Source organism: Carcharodon carcharias, chromosome 3, assembly GCF_017639515.1.
Source record: "Carcharodon carcharias isolate sCarCar2 chromosome 3, sCarCar2.pri, whole genome shotgun sequence".
Classification (NCBI taxonomy): Eukaryota; Metazoa; Chordata; class Chondrichthyes; order Lamniformes; family Lamnidae; genus Carcharodon; species Carcharodon carcharias.
In genome coordinates, this window is record NC_054469.1 from 171,265,581 (window position 1) to 171,278,423 (window position 12,843).

Consider the following 12,843-nt stretch of genomic DNA (forward strand, 5'->3'; position numbering starts at 1 on the left):
TGAAGACGACCCCCAAAGTTCAAAAAAAGCAACACCTGCAGAATAAAAGCAAGACAATCAAAAATTAGCTTAAGGTCGAGGGGTTTTCTCCACTGGTTCTTCAGAAGTTTGGAAAGAAAACGCCCATACTCGCTGGGAGCCTGCCAAAACCAGGGAGGTGCGGGAACCTCAAAGACAAAGCTACAGAGAAAGCCTGACGTAAAAGAGTTACAGCTCTTAAAGCAGCAACACATTTAAGGTGGAAAATGACTAAATTTACTGGATCTATGGGACGTTTTGATGAGACTGTTGAACCGTGAAGCTCCTACACTTGAACGCTTTAAGTTTTTTGTCCTTGCAAATGGAATTGAAAATGATAAGAAGGTGGCAACTTTCTTAAGTGTGGTGGGAGCTAAAACCTTTGGCTTATTGAGAAGCCTGGTGCAACCTTACAAACCTGGCACAAAATTGTATGAGGACATTGTAAAAGTCCTGGAGACGCATTTAGGTTTCACAAAAGAAACCAAGAAGGGGAATCAATTGCGCAGTATGTTGAAGTACTTAAAAAGCTCACTGAATATTGTGAATTCAAGGAAGTGAACGATGCCCTCTGTGACGGGTTCGTCTGTGTCCTTCATAGTAAAGCAATCCAGAAATGCCTCCTGACCGAGACTAACCTCACATTGCAAAAACCCATAGAGATTGCAGTTTCCATGGAGCTGGCAGCAAAAGAAGCATAGCAGCTGAGTGCATCAACTCACGTGCATAATGTGACAGCTGATTGTGCACACAAAATAGCAAGCAGCCTAGAATGTTACTGTTGTGGAAAGCCTTGTGGTCACCATCCATCTGAATGTTGGTGCAGAGACCTTGAATGCTATCAGTGTGCCACACATTGAGCGTGCCTGTAAAAACAAAAAAAATAGCAGGGAATCCGAAAAGCAGACCACGGGAAAAGAAATCTGCCATCTGGCATAAGAAAAAGAAAAACCTGCATGTCATACAGCAGGAATGGAAGGACCAGAGTGACACCGAGTCCAAAAAAGAAATGTTGCTCCACATCTTGTCAGTGGCAGGTGGCTCACAAGACTACTGGGTAACACCGCTGCTGGAGGGCCAACCAATATGTATGGAACTGGATACAGGGGCAGCAATTTCTCTGGTCTCAGATGCTGTGTATAAGGAGAAGTTTAAACATCTTCCCTTGACACCTGCAAAAATCGTTCTGAAAACATATACAAGGGAATTTGTACCTATGATGGGCAGAGCAGAAATTAAAGTGGAACTAAATACTACTAAGCTACCACTGTTTGTGGTGAAAGGCAACTATCCAGCTTTAGTTGGTTGGTCATGGCTTGAGAAGATCAGGTTAAACTGGACAGAAGTACACAAGTAACTGGTCTGACAGCTGTTATAAAAAAAATGCTGTTGTTTTCGAAGGAGATTTGGGAAGCATGAAGGAAATTACTGTAAAATTGAATATCAAAGCTGACTCTCAGTCAAATATTCTGAAGGTCGCAATCGTGCCTTATGCTATACGACCAAAAGACAAAGCTGACTTGGACCTGGTCAAGGTAGGAGTCTTGATACTTGTCTCCCATAGCGAATGGGCAACACCCCATCATTCCAGTGCTCAAGAAAGACAGCTGCACATGCATCTGTGGAGATTTCAAGGCTATTGCTAACCCCGTGTTGTGTGCTGAACAATATCCACTTCCCCATATTGAGGACCTATTTGCTGGCCTGACTGGTGGGCAAAAATTCAGCAAAATGGATCTATTCCTGGCCTATTACAAATACATGTTGACAAGAAGTCACAAGAATATCTTACCATCGCAACACACAATACAGGCATTGCCACTTGCCCTTTGGAATAACATTGGTTCCAGCCTGGTTTCAGAGTGCCATGGACCAGATCCTGAGTGACTTGCCCGGAGTTCGGTGCTACCTTGATGATGTCTTGGTAATGAGCAAGACATCTCAAGAACTTGGATGTCACCCTAAAAAGGCTAGAGGAATACAGCCTACGGGTTTACAAAGACAAATGCAAGTTTTTTCAACCCTCTGTGGAATATTTGGGGCACGTCATTGATGCTGCTGGGCTTCACAAAGCACCCTCCAAGGCCAAGGCAATTGTGGATGCTGCAGTTCCTCAGAATATCAGCCAGCTTCACTCATTCTTAGGGCTGCTGAATTATTATGGGAGATTTATTCCACAGCTGGCAACCCTGCTGAAACCCCTGCATAAGCTTCTGTGTCAGAACAAAGCTAAGAAATGGACAGAAGACTGTGATGCTGCATTCAAGAAGGCTAAAGCAACGCTGACACACTCTGAGGTACTGACACATTTTGACCCCCTCCTTCCCACTACAACTTGCACGTGATGCATCGCCTTATAGAGTTGGAGCTGTTGTTTCACACACAATGCCCTCAGGTGTGGAGAGGTCCATAGCATTGCTTCACGGACTTTAAGCAAAGCGGAGAGCCAATACGCTTAAATCGAACGCGAAGCACCGGGAATCATTTTCAGAACCAGAAATTGCACCAGTACCTGTTTGGATGGAAATTCACGCTGTTGTCTGATCATCAACCCACTCACCTCAATATTTGGTCCACACGCAGGCATCCCTTCTTTAGCTGCAAGCAGGTTGCAAGGTTGGGCATTGATGTTGAGTGCACACACATATGACACAAGTATCGAAAATCTACTTTTCATGTTAATGCTGATGGTCTTTCGAGGCTGCCCTACCAGTTAGCAACGTGAACACTGCTCAGAAAGACATCTTCTACTTTGCACAAGTGGAGAACCCATCACTTCAGTCCAAATCAAGAAGGCTACTGTAAACCAAACATTGTCCAAAGTCATGGATCTTGTGATGCATGGCAACTCTTCCCCGAACTTCCGAGTCTCCCCTGACCCTCATCCTTAGGTTTCCAGAGGGATGGAGTTATCAGTCACTTCAGGATGTTTGTTTTGGGGCATGCGAGTTATTATCCCACCAACATTGAGGAAACCAGTGTTGGACCAATTCCACTTTGGAGACTGTGGAATAGTTCACATGAAAGGGATTGCAAGAAGCTACTTTTGGTGGCCTGGCCTGGACCAAAACATTGAAGCCAAGGCAAGATCTTGTTCGTCATGTCAGAGAGTGAGAAACATGCCTCAAGTGGCACCCCTCCATCCGTGGAATTGGCCGGAAAACCCTTGGCAGTGCATCCACGTCAATTTTGCTGGACCATTTGAAAGAACAATGTGCATGGTGGTTGTGGATGCTTATTCCAAATGGCCAGAAGTTTCAGTGATGTCCTCTACTACTGCTGAGAGTGCAATTCAAAGGCAAAGAGAAATGTTCAGTCCTTAAGGGTTACCAGAACAACTTGCGACCGACAATGGACCTCAGTTTGTCTTGCAGGAGTTTGAGAATTTTTTGAGAAGTAATGGAGTTCATCACATCACCTCAGCACCATATCACACACCACCAATGGATTAGCAAGGAGATTTGTTCAAACCATGAAACATGCTTTAAGCTCGGCACAAAGATATTCCTCTATTCATAAGCGTCTGGACACATTTCTGCTGACATACCGAAACATGTCATATGCTATGACTAAAGCATCTCCAGCATTCCTACTAACGGGACGGCTACTGCGCAGTTGCTTTGATCTGCTGAAACCAACAAAAACACAAGTTGTGTAAGATCAACAGCACAACCAAGTGAAGAGAAGAGCTCAGAGATCAAAGCCAAGAATTTTCTGTTCTGGACAAGAAGTTCTAGCTCGTAATTATGCTACCAGAATTAAATGGGTTCCTGCTACTATGATTGCTCAGACAGGACGTGTTTCGTACACAGTCCAAACTGTGAATGATCTCATCTGGCGGAGACATGTTGACCATCTGTTGCCAAGTCAAGCACCATCTAAGGATACACCTCTTATGAAAGAGCCATCTCCAAGTCAAGAAATGTCAACTCCAGTCTCACCACCTCAATCTAGCTCTACTGAAGTTGAAGTCACCTCATCTTCTCTGCCATTAGACACAACTTCGGATTCTGCTACAATAAGTTATCATCAGTCTCCAATGAACATTACTCTGTAAATGCACCAGAAGTCTGCCACAACCATGCCGGGAGAGAAGACCTCCTGAGTGTCTGAATTATAGTTAAGGCGAATGCATATGTTTTTTTGGTGGGGGCAGGATAATCCCCAGGGTTCAGGTGGAATTGGAGGCAGTCTACCCTTTTTCCCTAGCTCAGAAATGTTTTGTTAGACTGACATTTCCAATAAGGAGGGAGGAATATGTTATGTACTGTATGTCTTGTTTAGTTTGCTGTACTTTGCAAGCCAGTGCATTATGGGATCGCAGAACCCATTTTGTTTGGTTAGTTCAGTTGCTGAAGTAAAATAAATGAAAGTACAGTGTTCAACCACCTTCATGCTTATGTGAATATTAATTAATCTTTCCAGTATTAAAACGTAACACTAATTTTCTTAAATTTTTCTATTTGGTATGCCATGCATGAGCAACAAGCATAGTGTTCATCTTAGTTTAGGGTAGGTTATATATACATTTCTTTCCCCTGATTGTGCATATTGAGCTAAATATCTCATAATTAAATATAATTGACCAAAAACATGTACAGTAGAAAGCTGAATCTTAAGCATATTGAGTAGAGACTAAATGTGAGCATAAGTAATTTAGAAGTCAGTGCAGTACAGATGGTTGCTTTTTACAAGGCAGATAAATAATTTGGGGTTGGATGTTGTTTCCTATTTACCAGCAAAAGATTATGCTTGTACAGATAATAAAGAATTAATATGGCTGCTGTGTTCCATGAAGTGATAGGTCTGAGTTCTGCAATGTCAGTTGAATTTTGTGGGGAAAGGCATGGGCTGGAATTTTGCACTTTGGCTTCCATGCATCATAAGACTCCTGAGCCAATTTCTCATTGTCACCCACCAACCCTGATGATACTATTCCTTTCTCAGGAGGGAGACAGTGCTGCATTATTTAAATGTGGCCTGGAAGTTAAAATGGCCCAGGCCTCATGGAGCTCCTTGTAGGACTTTATATCTCACCCTTGTCCTCCAGTTAAAATCGAAGCTATGATGCTTTCCCTGGGTAAGGGTGGAACCCTATTATACCTCCTAACAACCAATTTTAAAACACAATCAACAGTTGTCCTGTGTACTCTGACTCCCTCTCTGCCAATTTGGCAGTGAAGTATGTGAGGAAGGGAAGCAAGTAGAACCTAGGAGACCTAACAAAGAGAGAAAGTTCTATACTTAGCCAGCTTTACGAAATTATGATGTAAGCCCTTGTGACCTCACACCATAGGAATTTCTAACTTTACTTTTCATTCGCTTGCAACAATCAAAATAATATAATTAAGAAAGATGCTCACAAAAGGATGACAATTTTTAAAAATATATTAAAATCCTTAAAACTAATAATAGGTAAGAATATTAAATGCTGATATTTTCTTTCCTCTCTTCCAAATATAGAAAGCTGTGGAGGTCATGTGTGTTGTACCAAAACGATGCAACGATATGATGAATGTTGGACGTCTGCAAGGATTCGATGTAATTTTGACAGTTTGATTTCTCTCAGTTGTTCTGTTTTAGGAAAGCCTCCCATGTTGTTATTTGCAATAGCCCAGTTTCATTTTCTAAATTGAGGTGGATTGTCTTAATGCTTATTATTCCATGTATTAAAGCAAAACAGCAAGGATGAAGATAGCATAAGATTAACTGTGATAGTTTAAATTTTATATTACAATACTTGGTATTTTGTAAATTTATAATCATTTTCAGGACATCGAGTATTTCACAACATCATAAATAATGTATAATGGTGCAGCCATGCTCAAAATAAGAATATAGTGTAACTCTTCAGAATAATTTACCTTCAATTTTCATCTGCCATAGTTATCCTATAAGATAGTTGCAGTGTGAATGAGAATTTCTCTTTTCTATGCGTGGGACAGGTATGGTTTACTAACAGGTCTGTGATTTCAACATTAACCAGGAAGACAAGCAGTATATTTACTTACTGCAAATTGTATCCATCTGGTTAGATTTGCAAGAGTCTGTTTTGGCTATATACACACTCCCTTTTGGGTTCTATAGACCCATAGATTACGGTATTTTTAAAAAATCTTTATACTGGACATATTAAATTTTTTCATTGAATTGCAGTGATAGATAATATTTTTCCCTCTGTTTTCAGGGCAAAATTATAGCCCAGGGAAGATTGCTTCTCCAGGACACATTCTTTGTTGCAGATCAGGATGCTGGGCTTCTTTCACGCAGTAAAGAGCGAAGAGTCTTCCTGTTTGAGCAGATTGCAATATTCAGCGAGCCTTTAGATAAGAAAAAAGGCTTCTCCATGCCTGGCTATTTATTTAAAAATAGTGTCAAGGTAATAAATATTCTGCCCGTAGAATTCTGGCAAACCTTTTCTTATAAATACCCCAAGAATAATGCATTATTTCATGTAATTTAAGCAAATTTAATTCATTCACAATTTTCTTGTTTAAGCCCCAGTTGATGTCTGACTTTTAAATCCACAAAGGATTTGGGCTCCAGTTGGGTGGGTGAATCTATTATAGTTTCGTAAAGAAGCAGTCAACAGGATGTATGATGTAATCCATTCACAGGTCAGTCACGCTGTGAAATTTGCGATTTCACCATCAATGATACGCTGGGCTGAAGTCAGTGGTCACAGCAATGGCTTCATCCACTGGCCAGAAAGCTGGGAGCAGCCCCGCTGCATTCCTTTCCTGAAGCTTCAACGGAATTCAGTGTCATTCAGGAAGTCAACTGCCTGGCATCAGGGCTTCCATGCTTTTAAGGGTGGAGGTGCCATCTCCGACAGTTGCCAGCCAATCAGATGGCTGGCAGCTCTTCACTGCTAGCATTGCCACTGGTAGCAGTAGCCACGGCTGGCGCTGCAGCAAGTGCTATAGCAGCAATGATAATCTTTTAAATGAAAACCAAATCAACAAAATTGGGATAAATCAGGCACAGCCCCTAATTCAGGTCAGCTGTAAAACCAAGAACAAAGTTTAAAGGAAACTTACAAACTTTAAATCAAAATGTGATTAAAGGGGTCAACAAAACACCCCAGTCCCCGCGGTGCCCACCGAGCACGGAAGGCCTCGAGAGTGCCAGCAGACACCGCGTGCTCCTTCTCCAGGGACATCTGGCAGCGAACGTAGCCACGGAAGAGGGACAAACAATCGGGCGGGACTCCCCTGTCGATCGCCCGCTGCCTGGACCTGTTAATGGCCAACTTGGCCAGGCCCAGGAGCAGGTTCACGAGGAGGTCCTCCTCCTTCCCGACCCCCTTCCGCACCGGGTGCCCATAGATCAGGAGCGTGGGGCTGAAGTGCAAACAAAACATCAATAAAAGGTTTTTCAAATAACTAAAAAGGGAGATAGCAGCAATGATGTCGGAGGCCCCAGAGTGCAAGTAAGTGGGGTCAGCTGCTGGTAGTAATGGGGCAAGTCCCTTAATTGGCTACTTAAGGCCTCAATTGGCATTCGGGTGGGAAGGTCTCTCCCAACTTTCCTCACCCTGACTTAATTGGGGGGGAGTTGGGCAGGACGACACTTCACCCTCCTAATTTTATGGCACCCCCGCCTGCCAGCCTACTCCTGAGAGTGAGAATTAAATTCCACCCACTGTGCACAAACTGTCTTGTGACTCCTGTTATATCACAGCCATATTCTTGCTTGCTAGCACAAGGTGTTGATGTATCATTTTGATACAGTCTAGCATCATTCTCGGGATTTCTCTAATTTCAGACCTCAGGAGGCTGCTGAGACAAGATTCTGCCCCTGGGGAAAAATAAATCAGAGAGTAAATCAATCACACTACTTTCATACATCTGCCAGCTTTTGTTTAGACAGTGGAGTTGGCAGAGAACTGGTAATATCTTTTATTTTCTGGTCATCAGTCAAACTTGTAGCAATTACATCACTGAACTCTTTCATCATGGCCTGAGCCAATGTTCCCAATAAGCTGTGCAGCGATCCGCACACAAGCTCTAAGTTACTGTGCAAAAAAAATTTTAAGGTACTTAAATAAATCACCCATGTAGTCCAAAAAAAAATTAAGAGGAAACATTGGTTGGAGCATTATCCAGCGTTACACCATTTAGAAAATATTACTAAAAGAAAAGGCTACATGAGAGGTGTTAAGGTACTACTCTAATTTCAGGGTTCATATAATGTTTATAAATTGTTTAAGCTTTTACTCTTTAATGAGAATATCCTTGCCTTGACCATCTCTCCTGACTGCATATTGTGCTGCATAAATTTTTAGGATTCGGTATATCATTTTAAAAACAATTTTCTCATTTCTTTAAAAATAATAGTGCTACATTAGAAAAGTAGTTCACTCTGAAACGCAAGTTATAACTGTCAGTATATTATGGGGTAAATGTTCTGATGTGCTTCTGAAACAGGCCATGAGCATTTTCCTGCAAAATTGTGGACTGAGACTCCTCCATTCTCTGTCCACTAATCTTAATAGACAGAAAGTCATGCCCTGGGATTGCAATTTTGCAATATGTCATGGAGCAGACAAGTAGAATTTTTATCTCTGTATGAATGATCTGACAAGTGGCATTTTAGGAAGCTAAAATTTGAACTTCTGGACTGAGAAGTCAGACCATTTAATACTTGAGGACTTATTGGTTTGTGTTTCAGGTGAGTTGCCTTGGCCTGGAAGAGAATGTGGAGAACGATCCATGTAAATTTGCACTTACCTCACGATCAGCTGAAGGCGGTGTGGAAATCTACATTCTCCAAGCATCAAATCCTACAGTCCGCCAAATGTGGATTTATGAAATCAACCAAATTCTGGAAAACCAACGCAACTTTTTAAATGGTACTTTGAGATTTTCTTTTGATGAATGCATTAAACAGAATTTCACTGTTCCTCTTCCCTGTTAATTCTCCAAACACACACATCTACATTAGTTAATTGCATAACACAAATTGTAAATCATAAACTATAGTTTAATTAGTACCACATTAAATTGTTTGATGTTAGGCTGTAATGCAACTATCTTGGAAACTACAGATTGATCTTTCCCCTTCCTTTGCCCTAAGACTTCTCTGAAAGTAATGGTGAATATGATTTTTATTTAAACTGGCTTTTTTGTCAGCCTTATTAATTATATATAAGTATATTTGCATAGGCAAAATGATTTTTTACTATATTTTTGTAGAGTGTTGATAAGTTAGAATATTTAATGTTTTTGTAAAATATCTTTTTTTAAACTGTAATAAATGTTGGTGGTTTCAGTCTTATTTCCCCCCTCACCATATTTTTTAGTCTTGATTTCCCTGACAGATGTAGCCAACGTGGCCTAGGGAAAGAGGAAGTGGTCTCTGTGAGTTAGCTTACCATGAGGTGCACCCCAAGAAATAAAGACGTAATTTACCAGTTATCATCCTCCTTTTCAGTTGAAGCAACTTAGCCTCCAGCCATCATACCCCCTTAAAAACTTGGCTAAAATTGAGAACTTTACAGAATGATTAAACCTGCATCCCATCATTCCATTAAACCCCGAGCATTAGTAGTTTTTTTAACTCTTAAGCATTTGAGAATGCAGTAACTTCCCAATATGGAAATTTAGCATCTTCTGTTTAGTCAACGAATATTGTGAATTAAGCCACTTTAGCACTAGAAAACTTTAAAATAATTTCAAATGCACAGATATGCTCTGGTGTTTCAGCATCAGCTGTGTTCTAATTGAATGTTTCAAAATTGCCTGCATAGTGGAGCCCATAACTAATTGTCAGGTAATGGTGTCAAGGACGTGAAGCTGAGGTGAATAAGTAGAATTGAGGAACAGATCAGCCATGATCTAATTGAATTACAGAACAGGCTTGAGGGACTGAACAGGCTACTTCTGTTCCTACTCTATCATAAGAGTTCCCAGTGGAAATTTTCTGTAGCATTCTCATCATATGTGATATTGTAAAAAGAAGGATGCGGATTAATAATTAAACCCTTTTCATAGGCAGTCCTCAAAAATATGAACTTCATGAAAAATTGCATTTGTACAATAGATTACCACATTTTACCTGTCATGATTGAATTATTTGTGTAATCCATGTCAGGAACAGACACACATGATGTTAAACTCATAAAGCACAACATTCATATAATCAGGAAATGTTTGAAAATAGCTGAACATAAATGACCCTTGAGAGGGTTTTTCTAATGCCCACTTGCCATTCATCCCAACCTGGTTTCCTTAATCCACACTTTGCATTCATCCCAACCTTACAATGTTCAATTTGTCTAATTAACCTTTTTTTGGCTTCAGCTTTGACATCTCCGATTGAGTACCAGAAGAACCATGTCGGCCCTAGTGGACCCAATAGCTGTAGTGGAATGAGCAGCACAAGCCGTTCCAGACCATCTCGGATCCCCCAGCCCATCCGGCACCATTCCCCAGTCCTGGTCTCCTCTGCGGCCTCGGCCCAGTCAGAGGCAGACAGATTGACAGGTATGTCCGCTCGAAACCCTACCCTGACGACACTCAACAGCACCTTAGATTCTGGCTGCAGCCAATCTGACAGGCACCTGGAACGAGAAGGCAGCGAAAGGGACTTGGAACAGATTCCTAGGAAAAAGGTCCTTGAGAGTCCCAGGAAAACATTAGGACCGCTCACCAACACAGGAGATGGAAACATAAAGGAATTACGAGGTAGTCTAGAAGAGAACCGGTCACCAAGAGGGAGTGTTGGCACTCTGACAATAGGAAAGCAACGGCCAGGCACTACTTCGCCCTTGAGTTCACCGCTGTCTACAACCTTCCCTTCCTCTCCCTTCAGCAAAGAACCCTTCCCTCCCAGCAGTCCTGTTCTTAAGGGCTCCTTCTGGAGCTCACACCCAGCTTCACCTGCCAGCCGCCCCGGCTCCTTCACCTTCCCAGGGGACATGGACTCCCTGCAGCGCCAGGTCCACCGCCACTCCACGCACAGCAAGGACACTGATCGTATGAGCACGTGCTCCTCGACCAGCGAGCAGTCGGTGCATTCCACCCAGAGCAACGGGGTAAGAGCGGAGCACGTCTGTCCTGTGAGCTCCTCTAAAACCTTCCCACGCTCTCCTTCTGTGCGTCAGTATCACTCTCCGTACTAATTCCTCCTGGCTCTGCAAAAAAAACTGCTCTGTTCTGAAACTTAAAAACTTGCCTAACTACTCATCGCTGTGACTGTCTACCTGTCAAGATCTTTTAAAAAAAACTTATCAACCTAAACATCTACTAACCACTGCTCCTGCAACTGCCTCCCTTGCAGAAGGCAAATAACAGCTAACGCAACTTTCGGCAAAAAAACACCTGCATCTTCACCCTTTCCCTTTATAGACCAGCATACTGCATATATTAACGGGGCATTTCTCTGGACTGGTCGCGCTACTTTAAATTTGCTAGTTGCAACTTTTTTTTTTATTGCCAGTTGCTGATTCAATGCATCATCCCCCATCTTGTTCAGCCCAGTTTCTGCAGCTGACATATGGAGTCCTCTGTTCAAGAAGCTGTCCAGCTCACAATGTAAGACATTGAAACCGCTTAAGGGTGCCATAACATCTGAAGGTTTAAATGCACTGACCGTCTCAGATTAATTTTAATTTTTATTATCAAGCATATTTTGTTTTTCAGTATCTTGCAAATCTGTAATGCTTTACCTTATGGTATGGGAGGCAGTATTCCGTTCCAAAGCAAAAGCAATTCTATCAAATGTCTTTCCAAAATTTGTTTCTTTTTCCCATCATTTGTTTGCTTAGAAATCATTGTATCAATTATAATGCAAATAATCAGAATGAAAATGTTTCACTGAACGGTGTAACAAACTCACAAAAACATTGTTACTTACATTTTAGCCTAGCTTATTTTATTTTAAACTCTTGCATGCTCAAAATGCATTGCATGTCCCTCAGTTTCCAAGCACAGCATTTTGGATAAGTTCCACTGTATTAATCCAATTTGCTTGAAAGCATGTGCTTTTTGCTGCATTAGCAAATGCTAAAATAATATGTACACTATGACATTCTGCTGTTCCACTTTCTATGTTCTAGTCTTTAACTTTCTTTTCCCCTTCATCTTTGTTTCAATTTGTATGTTTTTCTGTCTCAATTAAGGGAGCAACTTTGTACCAGTTATGTCAAAAAATGATTCTTGTTGTATTTTGTATGTCAAAAATGGTCTTATGTAATCCACAATTAAAATGTGCAGAGTACTTGTGGTGCTGAGTTGTCATGTAGGTGGGACTGAGATTCTGAAACACTATGGTCAAAAACTGGATGTCACTTTGATGATCCCTAAAGAACAATGCTACGTGGATGTTTTTAGTAATAATGGCTTGACTTCATGCTTTAAGCATAGAAAATTTAAGGCAGGTATTTCTCTTGTTTGAGAATTTGCTTTAAAAAACTATATTCCTGTTCCTCCTCCAGGTAGTACAAAAGGACAGAATATTGATTTTACCAATATACTATATTACAGACACGGGTACATGCCATAAATGGCAGTTGGGTTATCGGGGAATGGCAAAGGAAAGCAGAGGTGAAACAATTCTGGCAAAGACTCAATGTGTGAATCATTCTGGCCTATTTTCTTCACTTTCTAGCAGTTACTTAATGAAGGGCAGTTGCAAAGGGATCAAAGCAAATTGCCTGCCCATCATCTTGACTGATGAAATATGCACAGTAAAGAGGCGAGGATATTCAATATTATTCCCCCTCCCTCCCCCATTGACAGCTGCATTATGTGACTTGTAGCTGAATTATTCACTTTCTGGTTGAGATCCAATTAAATGTTCCTCGATAGGTATTAATAAGTC

General features: G+C 41.3%; 1 protein-coding gene across 6 annotated transcripts in view; it reads left to right on the plus strand.

Annotated features, from left to right (window-relative positions):
* Positions 1-12,843, plus strand: part of LOC121275778 (triple functional domain protein-like) — a 650,960-nt gene that overhangs the window by 589,436 nt on the left and 48,681 nt on the right. For all 6 annotated transcript variants that reach the window (XM_041183384.1, XM_041183386.1, XM_041183389.1 and 3 more), the window contains 4 exons: positions 5,482-5,559; positions 6,206-6,397; positions 8,692-8,872; positions 10,323-11,056. In XM_041183384.1, coding sequence (XP_041039318.1) covers positions 5,482-5,559; positions 6,206-6,397; positions 8,692-8,872; positions 10,323-11,056 — 1,185 coding nt within the window. The remainder of the gene's footprint in view (positions 1-5,481; positions 5,560-6,205; positions 6,398-8,691; positions 8,873-10,322; positions 11,057-12,843) is intronic.